At 44.8% G+C, this 12,320-nt stretch overlaps 1 protein-coding gene across 7 annotated transcripts in view; it reads left to right on the top strand.

Annotated features, from left to right (window-relative positions):
- The window catches only part of LOC121440679 (E3 ubiquitin-protein ligase NEDD4-like), a 323,668-nt gene that overhangs the window by 185,265 nt on the left and 126,083 nt on the right, over positions 1 to 12,320 (top strand). For all 7 annotated transcript variants that reach the window (XM_041641480.1, XM_041641476.1, XM_041641477.1 and 4 more), the window contains one exon: positions 1,296 to 1,349. In XM_041641480.1, the coding sequence (XP_041497414.1) occupies positions 1,296 to 1,349 (54 nt within the window). The remainder of the gene's footprint in view (positions 1 to 1,295; positions 1,350 to 12,320) is intronic.

Genomic DNA, 12,320 nt, shown 5'->3' with positions numbered 1-12,320 from the left:
TGGTAGATCCCATGTTCAGCCTCTACCAGATACAGTTTAGATAAGCTGGGGAAGGGCTGAAAAGCTGTTGATGGCTGAGAAGTGTTACTAGATCTTTATTAGTGCTCAGATATAACAAGCAGTTTCTTGGGGAGCTAAATCATTTGCTCTCCTTCCATTTGAACCACATTGTATGAATTTTATTATATATAAAGCTTTGTCTATAAGTCTTACCTATAGGCATATTTGTTTCTCTTTTTCTTTTTTTTTTTTTAAAGATCTTTGCTTTATTCCCCGCACAGTTTCTTAACAAATGCCTATTGCATGCCCATCTCTACTGTAGACTATTGATGCATTTCTGATAGGTGTGCAGCCTTTGGCAGAGCTGATGAACAGCCATCCATCCATCTGCTTGTTCTGTTGCAAAGCTGTCTGCAGACACGGGGCCAGGAGCTCAAGTTGAGCACATGAGCTCTCTGTGCTACAACCAAATATAATTTCATCCCATGTTCCATGGGGAGCCCAAGCCTAGCATAAGACCCAACTCACATGCCTGCCGTTGCCACTCACTTTGAGAACTTGAGGACACCAAACATTCACAGTCTCCTGGAGAAGTCCGTTCCATGTACGCTTTTCTTCCCTGATCGATAGGCGAGTGTGTCAGTAGCAATATCTGATACCGTGTCCGGCAGGATTGGTAAGGTAGTCAGTGGCACCTGAGTCCACATGATGAAACACAGGTTATTTGGGTGAGTTGGGGTAAAGAGAAAGAAACAAACAAACACTGACAACTCTCAGGGCTGTGACTTTGCCCTAACCCAGGGCAAGTCCTGATTGCTCAATATACTGGCTTGTGTGCTCCTGGGTAAATTGCTTCACCACCCACTTGGGCTCAGTGATTTCTGTGTGAAAATGAAGTGATAGTTACACACTGTTGAGTTGTTGGGAGAATAAAATGAGACCATAAAGTGTTAGTAGTTCAGGAAATAATAGTTGGAGGTGGGGCACAATGGCATATAGCTGTTTGTGTGTTCATCATTACCTTCATTAGGCCAATGAGCATAAGGCCTTGATCTGCAGATATGAGGGTAGCTTTGTAGAAGAGATTGGAGCTCCTTTAAGACTGCTAAGAAACAACAATAAAGATACTGCCTTTTTCTGGTATGCCTAGATATTTGGGGTAGAATAGTAGCAGATAAGCAGGTCAGTCATTATTATACAGTAGAGTCCAGTGTGATTCTTGATTCTTCCTGTCTCTTAGATCAAATTTAAAATGATACCTGTTGATATTTAAATATGGTTTCTGTCCCTTTTAGGTAAATCCATCTAATCATAGGCTCCTGTTTGAAGTATTTGATGAGAACAGATTGGTAAGTCCTTGGTTTTGAGTTTTGCTTTCTTTTCCTAAGAACTGATTTTTTTCGAGTGGTACCTTTGAGATCTTCCAGGTCATTCACAGCAGTGCACATGCCTCCAAAACACTGTTTTTGGTCTCACTGTTCAAGCTCTCAATACTGGCAAATATTGGTGTGTTGCTCGGACAGAAATTTTATTTGGGTATGTATATTTTTTATAGTTATTATTGATAAAAGTCACCTATGACTATGAGGCTCATCCCAAAGGCCTCATTATGCTTTGTGTAGGGAACTCAGATGCGAAGGTGCATCTGTGAGAATGTCATCAATCCTGTAACCAAGGCTTGTGGCCATTTACAATGTTCCTCAGGCTTAGCATGCCACAGTGAGTTCACGGACAACTCTATGGCGATTGTCTCTGAGGAAGCAAAAGTCTAATTCACAGTGTATAGTTAAAGCAAATCTCCTTTACTGTTGAAGTCAAACAGTGATACCTTAGGAAAAAACCTTAGAAAGTCATTTCAAAGGACGAGCATAAGAGCTGGAGGTGTGGCTCTGTGGCAGATTTCTTGCCTGTCATATGTGAGGCTCCATTCCCTATTCAGTAAAAATAAGAAACCCATACATGAAATAAAACCCACCAAAAGCAAAATAAGGAATCCCAAATACATGCTCGAAGATAACTGATACAGCAAACATTTTATATTTAGATCTATAATATATCTGTAATTGACATAGAATATAAAGCGCATGTATGATGACCAGAGGACAGCTTTGTAGAGTTGGTTCCCTCCTTCCACTTCTCTGTACGTTCCAGGGACACAGGTGACTGTTTGCATGACAAGGGCTTCTGTCGACTGAGACATCATGCTAGCCTAGCGTTCTCCTAAGTAACTAGAATGTTTACATTAAATTCCCATGGGCCTCATGTCCCAGCTTTGAAAAATGAACATGATCAAGTTATGTGTAAGTCTTGAAAGCACCCTGAGAAGTGGGAATAAAATTCAGGGCGCTTGATTGATTATACTCCTGTTTGCTGCCCTGCCTAAAAGGAATGTGTGTTCTTGACCTCATCTTTCTACAGAATTCAATTGAGACTCCACACATTGTAGACTAGCTTGAGGTTGACAGAAAGTATCGTCAAGAGGATTCTTGAGACAAAGTTCCGCGCTCCGCTGTTATTAAGGATGAAACAGCTCTGCTTCAGAGTCCGAATATGATTAAATGCTGATCGGGGGCACACGGGGTCCAGCACCTGGGCATCTCAATGTCAGCTTATGCTGGGGAATAGCCAGAACCTCTACCCTTAATAAAGAATTTGTGGGCGGATATAATCTGACGCGCTCGCCTTTAGTCTCCCAAATGGAAAGCTAACAGATTGTACCTCCTAGCCCAGCATCTTTCCAGTTATAAATATGGATCGTGGTGGCTTTGTTGACATGGTACGTGGCTTGTGGGAGTGATCGCTAGGGGCACTGAGTAACTCTTGTGTGAATTGCTCAGTGTAGTTCCTGCCTCTCATACTCTGATCTAGCACGAGCTGGTAACTGAACTGGTGACATTCATTGAAATAACGCAAACAGTAAGTCTGCAGGGACAGAGCCTCCATAGACCGATACTTACCTCTGATTTTAGGAGGATAATCGTTTTAAAATGAAACAATGGTCAGACTTGAAGAGAAAGTGCCTCTTCGTGCTCTCTTACTAAAAGATATTTCCTGTCTTTGTATTCCCCATTTGTGTGCTCTAACATAATGCTTGCAGTTGCGTGACCTTGCTGTGGGTAAGAAAGGTATTTCCAAACCAAAAGGAGGCTCTGACTACAGAGTACTTTAAAAACCGAGTGGTCCTATTTTACATGTCCTGCTTTGTCTTACCCCGAGCTGTCTGCTGGCGCAGCTACCATGCATAGATTGCCAGTGTTGCTGGTGGTGGCCTTTCCCCTTTGTTGCCTGTTAATCCAGCCGACACAATACGTGACTGGAGTCTACTTGGAAGTTCTGGCATCGAGCAGACTAGACTCTAAGTCTCACAGAGCTTATTTTTGCCATTCAGAACTCTGTGCATTTAGGAAACAGGTTCGTGTGTGTAAACACGGGGTTAATCCACCACACCCTCTGCTCCAGAGCAGTTTACAAAGACATGCTTTGTCGATTTTAAAATAAGTTTTTCTCACTCTTTCCCCTCCTGGCTTTTTTTTTTTTTTTAAGTCCCATCTAAACAAATCTCTTTGTTAAGGAACTGGTGTTTCTGGATCATAGGAAAGAGTATATTTAAAATGCAGAGAGTATTTCCAGGTTCATTATGGATCTCCGCTGACAATTTTTTGGGCATTCACTTTTAGTTCTTAGATTTTTTTTTTTTTCCTGGCCCATTGCAGACGGCAAGATTTTTAGGTCTGTGACCCAACTGTGGTGATCCTGATGTGTTCTCCCGGGAAAACAGCTCCAGGCCTTTCTTCTGTATGTTTTTAAGTTAAATTACTACTAAGCCCACATACACTGCTCTTCAGTTCTCTCTCTCTCTCTCTCTCTCTCTCTCTCTCTCTCTGTGTGTGTGTGTGTGTGTGTGTGTGTGTGCGCGCGCGCGCGCGCGCTCACGTGGGGGGGGAGAGTTATGAGAGAGATTTGTTTTCTCCAGCTGGGTTTCTTTTCTCTGTTAACTGCTGTTTCTGGTGATCATATTATATGTGGCACACACACCCCTTTAAATGCAGAATGTTTATAGTAAGTAGTAAGAGCTGGACCAGGCTCACAGCTGGCAGTGCCCTGTTGTGCCCCCTGTGCCTTCCCTTGGCTATTTTGTTACTTGTAGATCATGGTCTAATTATTTCCCATTAAAGGGACACGAATTCCGTAGGGTGTGTAATCGTATTTATAGTACATTTTATTACTTTGCATTCCCTCGTGGCAGTGTAGTGATATCATAACAGAAACAGAACATTTGATGCTTGAGAAGGTTCGCCCCGCAGCCAAGCTCTGTTTTACTTGTTCTTTGGTGTGGCAGGGAGGTGGAGGACATACCTTTGAGTGTCTGTGCTTCTTGCAGGCTCCCCGGCGTCAACAGGAGAGAGACCTAGTGCTTGTGGTAGTTGGGAAAGCATTTCCCTGTGAGTGTGATGGGTCAGATTTACAGCGGCATAGCTGTGAGTGTGTTTGCTGCCTCAGTCAGCTGCCTGAGCTCCCTGCTGGGCCGCCCCTTTCTGACAGAACAGCAGCAGCTGGGAAGGTGCTGTTTCAGGCTCTTGCTGTTGGGTGGGGAGGGGGGGGGACCGCAAGAGAGGGGAAACTTCACTAAGTGTAGAAGCTGGCATTGGAGGGGGAGCCGGTGGTCATGTGTCTCTGGCCATCCTACCCTCTGTCACAGACTAGATGAGAGCTTTTTGCTCTTATCCAATCATGCCTGGAATGCTGCTTGCCACTTGGGCTATTTCTGCTATCTGTCGCTCTTGGTGCCGCAGTGCTAACAGTTTGGCAGATGGGACACTTTTTCTTGGAGTTGGTGTCTTTGGGTTTTGACTTCTGGCATTGCTGGGCGTGTTGTCGCTCGCTCTCTCCCTCCTGGCCCCCCTGGTCACCATGGCCCATCGGCTTCGGTTTCATTTTGGCTCTGGACGCAGCAATACGGCCCCCGAGTCTGAGATTCTAGACCAGGAGAGAGAAGAGGACTTTTTCATGGCATTCCACACGCTGCCACGGAGAAGCAGCCCGCACCCCTTCACCCAGAGCACAGGGGAGGACGGTGGCCTGCAGGAGGGCGTGGGTGCTCTCAAGCGCAGCTCATCCATGTTCATACCGCAGCTCCTGACTGGGGTGGACACCAGGCCCACACGGAGCTCCTCAGTGCAGATCTCTCTGCAGCGCAAGGCCGCAGACGGCGCCACAGACAGCTGCGGGCCACCCGAGGGCCCTGACGACAGGCCCCCGAGTGCCCAGGCTGACCTCGGAGACCAGGCCGCGGCCACAAGGGTCTCGGCTCAGATTAGCTCATCGGAGCCCTCTCCAGTGGACACTCCTGGAAGCTCCCCTCCAAGGGCAGCCTGGGATCCCGGGACCCTGATCAATGGCACTTGTGATCACCGTGGTCAGTGTCCCCGCTTGCCTGAGGATACAGAGGAGGCCACCCCAGGCCTGCGCATCCAGCACAGAGCCTCCAGTGCCGATGTGCGCCAGGTGCGGCTGCTGCCCTTCGGCCCGGATGGCCAAGCAGAACCCAGACGCTGGTCCCTCCAGCATGTTCCAGACGCTTCTGGGAGCTCCGGAAAGCGTTGCTTTGTCTTTCAGCTGCAACAGCCCCATCAAGGAGCTCTGGGGCTGGGCGGTGACTTCAACTTTGGCTTCACTGGCACTAAGGGGGACAGGTTGGTGAGGTATCCGCGCATTCGGCTGGAGAGGAGCACCTCATACCCCACCCAACCCCGAGCAGGCCGGGTGAGCCCCACCGAAGACCGAGGGACCCCAGAGGCATCTCCTCGGACCAGTAGGATGGTCCCGGAGATCCGCAGGACAAATTCAGAGAGATCCCCGCAGAGTCCAGGATGCATGTTCAAGATCAGGCAGGATCAAAATGCAGGGCAGCAGCATTTCCGAATTCTTGTGACTCGGGGACCAGAAGAAGCTCCCCAGAACCAAGAGGAGACTCCCAAGAGTCCTGGACCCCCTGGAGCTGGTGCTCCGGTAAGTGGCAGGTACACGTGTTAGAGTGGCTCAGAAGGGGACCGGGCCAACACAGAAAGCTTGGTTATTTTGCAGCCCAATTCTCCGATGAAGGAATATCCTTCCTGTTGAAGTCAGTGGATCGCAGTGTTTTGGTAGCAGTCCCTGAAGCTCATAGCCTTCCAGAAAATACTTTTTCTGTAGGTCTTTGACGTAAGACGCTCCGCCTGTTTGGGGATCCTAATCTTAATACATACCATTTTTAGTTTAGTTTAGAATGGAAGAATTTTAAAAATTTATTTCTTAAAGATAGTCTGCTATACAGCAAGTCAGTGTCTAAATGTGCTGATGTTGGCAGTGATTCGAAACCTTGTTTGCAAATATGGCCCCTGACACCTCTCAGATAAAGCTGAAAGGCTGCTGGGGAGAGAGGCATTTGAGCCTCTTAACCAAGTACGTACTTGATTCTTCCTTATCATTAGTCCTCATTGTAAAATTGATTGTTTTGGTTTTCGTGCCAGTAGGTTATTTCTAATTTGGGGACAGTAGAAGATGTGTGTTTTATGGGCAGATTGGCAGTAGAGAAAGTTGTGGTGGGGCCTTGGTTCACAGCAGCGTAACTTAGCACAGCCCACTTGAGTGTCTAAGCCAAGGATGCTTAGGGGATAGTGCCCTGTCTCCAGCTGCGGAAACAGACTCCTTAGAGCAGATTCTGGCTTCGCTGCACGTGCGTGCATGCTCACTGCCTTTCGGTGAAATGGAGTACAGAGGGCAGCTGCTCACTGCCCAGCCCATGATGGCGCGGCCGCTTGTGGAACTGTAACCAGTCACTCATTGAGTGTTTTCTCCAGGAACATCCTCTTTCATGTGATTGATAGTTTTAGGCTATGATCAGGAGATGCCTGTGGGCCTTTCTGTTTGGGTTTCAGTATACCTTGTCTTTTTAAAGTAGGTAGCTGTGTTGGTATCCTAGAGTACTGTGGATCTTTATTGACTTGTGTTTGGAAGTGTCTCTGGTGATTTGAGAATCATGCCTCTGTCATTGATTCCTCTCATCCTTGTAAAGGAATAAACAGATGTGAACGGCTTCTTTGCCTCTTCTTGGTCTGAACCAGTTTTCCTCTACTATGGTACAAGTTTTAGTGAGTTCTGACAGTGTAGTTTGCTGAGCCTACCCCAAGGTAGGTTCAAGCTCTATTAGCACAATCGCATGTTCAGCCAGGTCCACCCACTGGGGAGGAGTGACTTCCCTCGGGCTGAGATGGCCACTGAAAACTGCAGTCGTGATGTTCAGTGTTGAGAACAGATGCAGTTATGTGACCAAACTCTCAGTCTAGAATTTCTAATGAAATTTTAAAAGTAATAATAATATATCCTAAAATTATGAAGATTTTAAGAAGGGCTCTTCTAACTTACAAGAGCTATGTAGAGCAGTGGTTCTCAACTGCGACCCTTTAATACAGTTCCTCATGTGGTGACCCCAGCCATAAGATTATTTTCATTACTGCTTCATAACTGTAATTCTGCTACTATTATGAATTGTTGTGTAAATGCCTGACATATAGGAGAATCTTAGGTGAACCCTGTGAAAGGGTCATTCAACACCCGGGGGGGTTGTGACCCACAGGTTGAGAACTGATGATGTCGAGGCAGACCATTGTGGAACAAAGAGCTTTCTGTGGAGACAAAGTGCTGCCTAGAGAACAGTTTTTCATAAGCATGAATATGTAAATAATTAGCACATGCTTGGCAAGCCCAAGCTTTTCTTTTAAGCAGAAGCCTTTCCTTAAAAGCAAGCAAGCAAGCGAGCAAGCAGACCTGGTGGTGTAACGGAGTGATCTGCCATTCACCAGTTTTATGTGTGTATCATAGGGACCACGGGTTTAGGCTTGGCCAGTAGCTGCCTGGACCTTATTTATATTGAAGGGAAACATCGCCTTGGGCACATCTACAGCCTGGCTGACACTAGCCTCTGTCAGTGTTTCAGATACCTGCTGCTTCAGCCTAAGGGCATCTCATCATTTGTTTAAATGGAAAATTAAGTACAGTTGATGACCCCGTCTGGGTGTAAGTGATGTAGAAAATCTTTTGATTTGGAATTCCTTTTCCACAGTGTGGCTCAGTGCTTCTCTGAATGGGCCTCCCTAGCAGTCTGGTGTGACCAAATCTAAAAATGTTTACTAGTTAGATCCTTAGAGAAAACTGCGGGGAATTCTGTGAGACTAGACTTGCCCAAGGCGGCCACCGTCTACAAAGTACATCTGTCATTAGAGGCATCAGCTGTAGTAAGGTAAATACCACCAGGGTCTTAGAACTCATCCTCTCTGCCTGAGGCATTCGTCGAAGTCTCTTAATAAATTGGTTACTGTCTTCATCATAAGCCTCTTGGCTGTATTCGAGTTATCCTGAGAAGGTTAGACCATCTCCCACAAGCACCCTTTATACACAGAACTGCCAAGTTCTTCATTTTCCGGGCCTGAGGAGCCAGCTTTCTGGTCCATTGATATTATTAAGTATTCAAGATCTTCCATGTATATAACATCACCCTAGTTATGTAAAGGAGCTGGGGCTTTCTTAATTTGTTGCTGACACAGAGATTCATAAGTTAACAGAGGGAGGAGGGCCCAGGAGCAAAAGTAGGAGTTCTTACACCTGCCCCACAGGAGCAGAAGAGAGAGGCTGACCTTCCAGCTCATGTGCTCTACGCTTCCCCAGATTCTCCAAGAGCACCGTGGCCTTTTTTTTGTGACTACAGATGGACTTCACTGGATGACAAAGGAATATGCAAAAAAATACTTTTATGTGGAGAAAATCTCAGTTTGAGTGTCTCCCAGAGAAAGGGCTTTTACAGAAAAAAAGTTAATATTAGTTTTTTTTTTTTAACTATAAGAATGGATACTCACCTTACTAGACCTGGAAGGAGTTGGGAGGTCCTTGGACTTCCCACAGGGCAGGGAACCCTGACTGCTCTTTGGGCTGATGAGGGAGGGGGAGTTGATTGGGGGAGGGGGAGGGAAATGGGAGGCGGTGGCGGGGAGGAGGCAGAAATCTTTAATAAATAAATAAAAAAATTACTTTTAAAAAAAAGAAGAGAAACAGTCAATCAAAATTTACCCATAAGTTTCTTTGAAAAAAAAAAACATTGTAATGGATAAGGGGGATAGTTGTATTCCAAAATTGACTTTTGTTTTGTTTTTAAACAGATTTTGTAGTTCAACTATTTTCAGCAATATAGGCAGCACATGGGGCTGACACTGGCTGTTGTCACCAAGACAGCTGGTACTTGGAGTGACTGCTCATGTTTTACCACTTCACAGTTGAAGAGACTTATTCTTATTTTACTCAGAAAGTACGATATGGGGCATAGTCATCTTACTGGACTGTGCCAACTGGCCTGTGGGGCACTGTTAATCTACTGTTTCAGATAAAGGCATGGCAGCATATTGTTTAGTGATTTATGTGTATATGATAAGTACACACACGCACATGCTTGTGCATGCATACATACACACACACACACACACACACACACACGGTGCATACTAAGCCTTAAGGCAGTTTTAATGTTCCATGTGATACAGCATTCTTGCTAAAAAGTTGGGCGTGCACCATGGAGCATTACACACTGTCCTCCTGGAGGTAGGAGGCAGCTAGGGCCCATGGCAGGCACTTATCTGGCTCTGGAGCCTGGGACATCATCAGTGAATATGTCCAGTACCTCCCAAGCTCCTGCAAAGTGTCATCTTTGTTGCTAGTTAAAAGTAAGTAAGGCTATTTCTGCACAGGAGCTGGACACAGGACCCAAGTGGTACCCGTGAGCAGTCCGTCCTGATACACAGGACAGCATGTGTTGATGACGTGTGAGGATGTATTGACCTCAGTGTCTAACCTGATTGTTTCCTGGCATCATCAGGTCTTTCCTAACCTCTTGAACCCCGAGTGGCCCTATCTTAGAAAGAATTAAGTAAAGGGCCTTTGTCTATTTAATTTTTTTTAATCTTGCAAACATTTGGCTGCGTGTTTACTTCCTTTGGCCATATCACTTGGCTGTGATAGATTTCCAGTGGTGGAGGTCACTTGCACTCTGCATGGGCTGAGGCATCTGTTTGAAGTGTCCCCACTGGGTGGCATTAAAATGAAGGCTCTCCTGGAGTTGCGCCTCAGTAGATCCTGCCTAAGAGAGGGTGTGCTGAGATGGTACGGATAGTAGAGAAGCCTTGAGGCAGAGTTGCCAGGTCTCTAAAGCCAATCTCTCACCTCATGGCACAAACTAATACATTCAACTATGTCTTCATAAGGCCAAAAGATAGTCATTCCTTAAGATGATATTAAAGTATCATATCCCTTGCCTGGTCCTGTTTGGTAGGGTATTTTTATGTGGTCAACAACATGTGCACACTAAAACCATCAGCTAGATTCTTTTAATGAAAATAGTCCATACTCTTGCTGGAAGCACTTAACTAAAGATTTCTAACCACATATTTTTATTTAAACTTCTCGTTGTGCCACTTGGGACAGTGGCGATAGTAAGGGAAGGTGAAACTCATGAATGATGCTTAAATTGTTGGTTGAGTACAGAGCAACAGGAACTGACTTTCCTCAGTAAACACCAGGAGACTGGCAGTCCCAACCTGGAACTGGCCAGTGGTCGTTCAGACATTTATGAGCCTGTTCCAATCTTCATTACATGTGTTACAATTCAGACAAGAGGTATAGAAGTGTAGAACCTGCCTGGAAGAGACAGCCATAGACAAAAGCCACCCACCATGCCTGCCCCTCTCGAGGCATTAAAGGATATAACACTGAAGGAGAAATGGCAAGATCGGTGAAGGGTTTTCCAGATGCTTCTTTCTCGGGTCTGTTGTGTAATTATGCATGATGTTGACCTGGTGTTTTCTTCCTAATTCACTTGATGGCTTCACTTGGACCTTGTTGAGCCAGCTGAGCTACGGAGGAAATATGCTTAAGTGAGACAGGTGGCCCCGTCTGAGTGGGCCTGAGAATAAGTCCCTGTGTCCTGGCCCGTTTGAGGCTGTGTCCTGAATCCAAGTGTCTCTTAGCAGCACCACGTTTGAACAGGAAGTTAAATGGGAGGATAGAGGGTGGAGTAGATTGAATTTCAAAAGGCCTGCTTCTTAGATGGGGATCATTCTAGAACTGTAGCCTGTTCTGAGACTTAGGGGTCAAATGTTCCTAGTCTCAGCCACAGGAAGCCAGAGACATCAAGGTATAACTAAGTTGGAAGGAGCCCCGATGTATTGATTTGGTGATTGTTGTTCAGGTTTGAAGCAGAGATAGTGGAAATGTACTAGGGAAAGAGTGTAGTGTGGTGTAAGCTCTGGACTCCTCCTCAGCAAAATTGGTGGTGGGGGGTAGAGGAGAGCGACGACTTTATAAAGGAAGTACTTTGTATTGGTTCCTTAAGCACAACTGTCATTCATCTTTCAAAACTGTTCAGTGTTTAAGTATTAGTAGAGAGGATGAAATTTTATCATGTAGCAAGAGAAATAAACGTTTCTCCAAGCAAATCCACATTTCAGAAATCTTAAAGAGTGCCCTTTATTTTTTTATTTTATTTTTTTATAGGTGACCAGGAGTTCTGAGGCTCTTGCTTGTTTATAACTTGGAATCATTTTATGTGAACCAGAAGCTATCCTTTTCTAAGGGCTCTGTGTGCTGGGGCTAGTTAAGTATAGAGGTGCTTGATTCAGCCTGGTCCTGAGAGGAGGATAGTGATACTTTTTATTCTAGAGATTTGAGAAGTGGAGTCCTTTAAAATATATCAAATGACTCTTGAATGTTGCATTTGCCCATTTCCTTGACATTTTAATGCTTCATGATCTCATCTCTTCTTTTCTTCTCCATGTTCCTTTAGAATGCAGGAAAAGATATATATCTTTTCTTAGAGAGGAAGAAAAAATCCTTTGGGCCAAATTTTTATAATTGAGTTGAGTAGATATTTTAGATATATAAAAAATATTGGAATATGCATATTAAAAATTCTAACCTCCTCGCTACCCCAGCCAACTCTCAAAAGTCTAGAACTTTTTCAAATTCAGATTTCAGGCCAGATGTTAAATCACAGAACTAAGATACCTCTTAACTTCCTTAAAGAATTAATCCCAGTGAGTAGTAGACTACCATCACCAACTCTGGGCTTCTTATATTTATTATTTTATTTATCATTTCTTTATTAACTAAAATGGATTTACAGCGACATAAAGCCTTGTCCATCATGGTTTTATACTCAATTGAAGAAGCATTAGATTGCATAAAATCTCAACCATTTAAATTTAGTTTGAACATTTCAGATGATTTAGCCCCACATTGAT

Source organism: Microtus oregoni, unplaced genomic scaffold (genome assembly GCF_018167655.1).
Source record: "Microtus oregoni isolate MIOR12 unplaced genomic scaffold, Mior012 000069F_ref0000032, whole genome shotgun sequence".
Classification (NCBI taxonomy): domain Eukaryota; kingdom Metazoa; phylum Chordata; class Mammalia; order Rodentia; family Cricetidae; genus Microtus; species Microtus oregoni.
The sequence above is the reverse complement of the archived record's forward strand: the minus strand, read 5'-3'. Positions and strand labels throughout refer to the sequence as shown.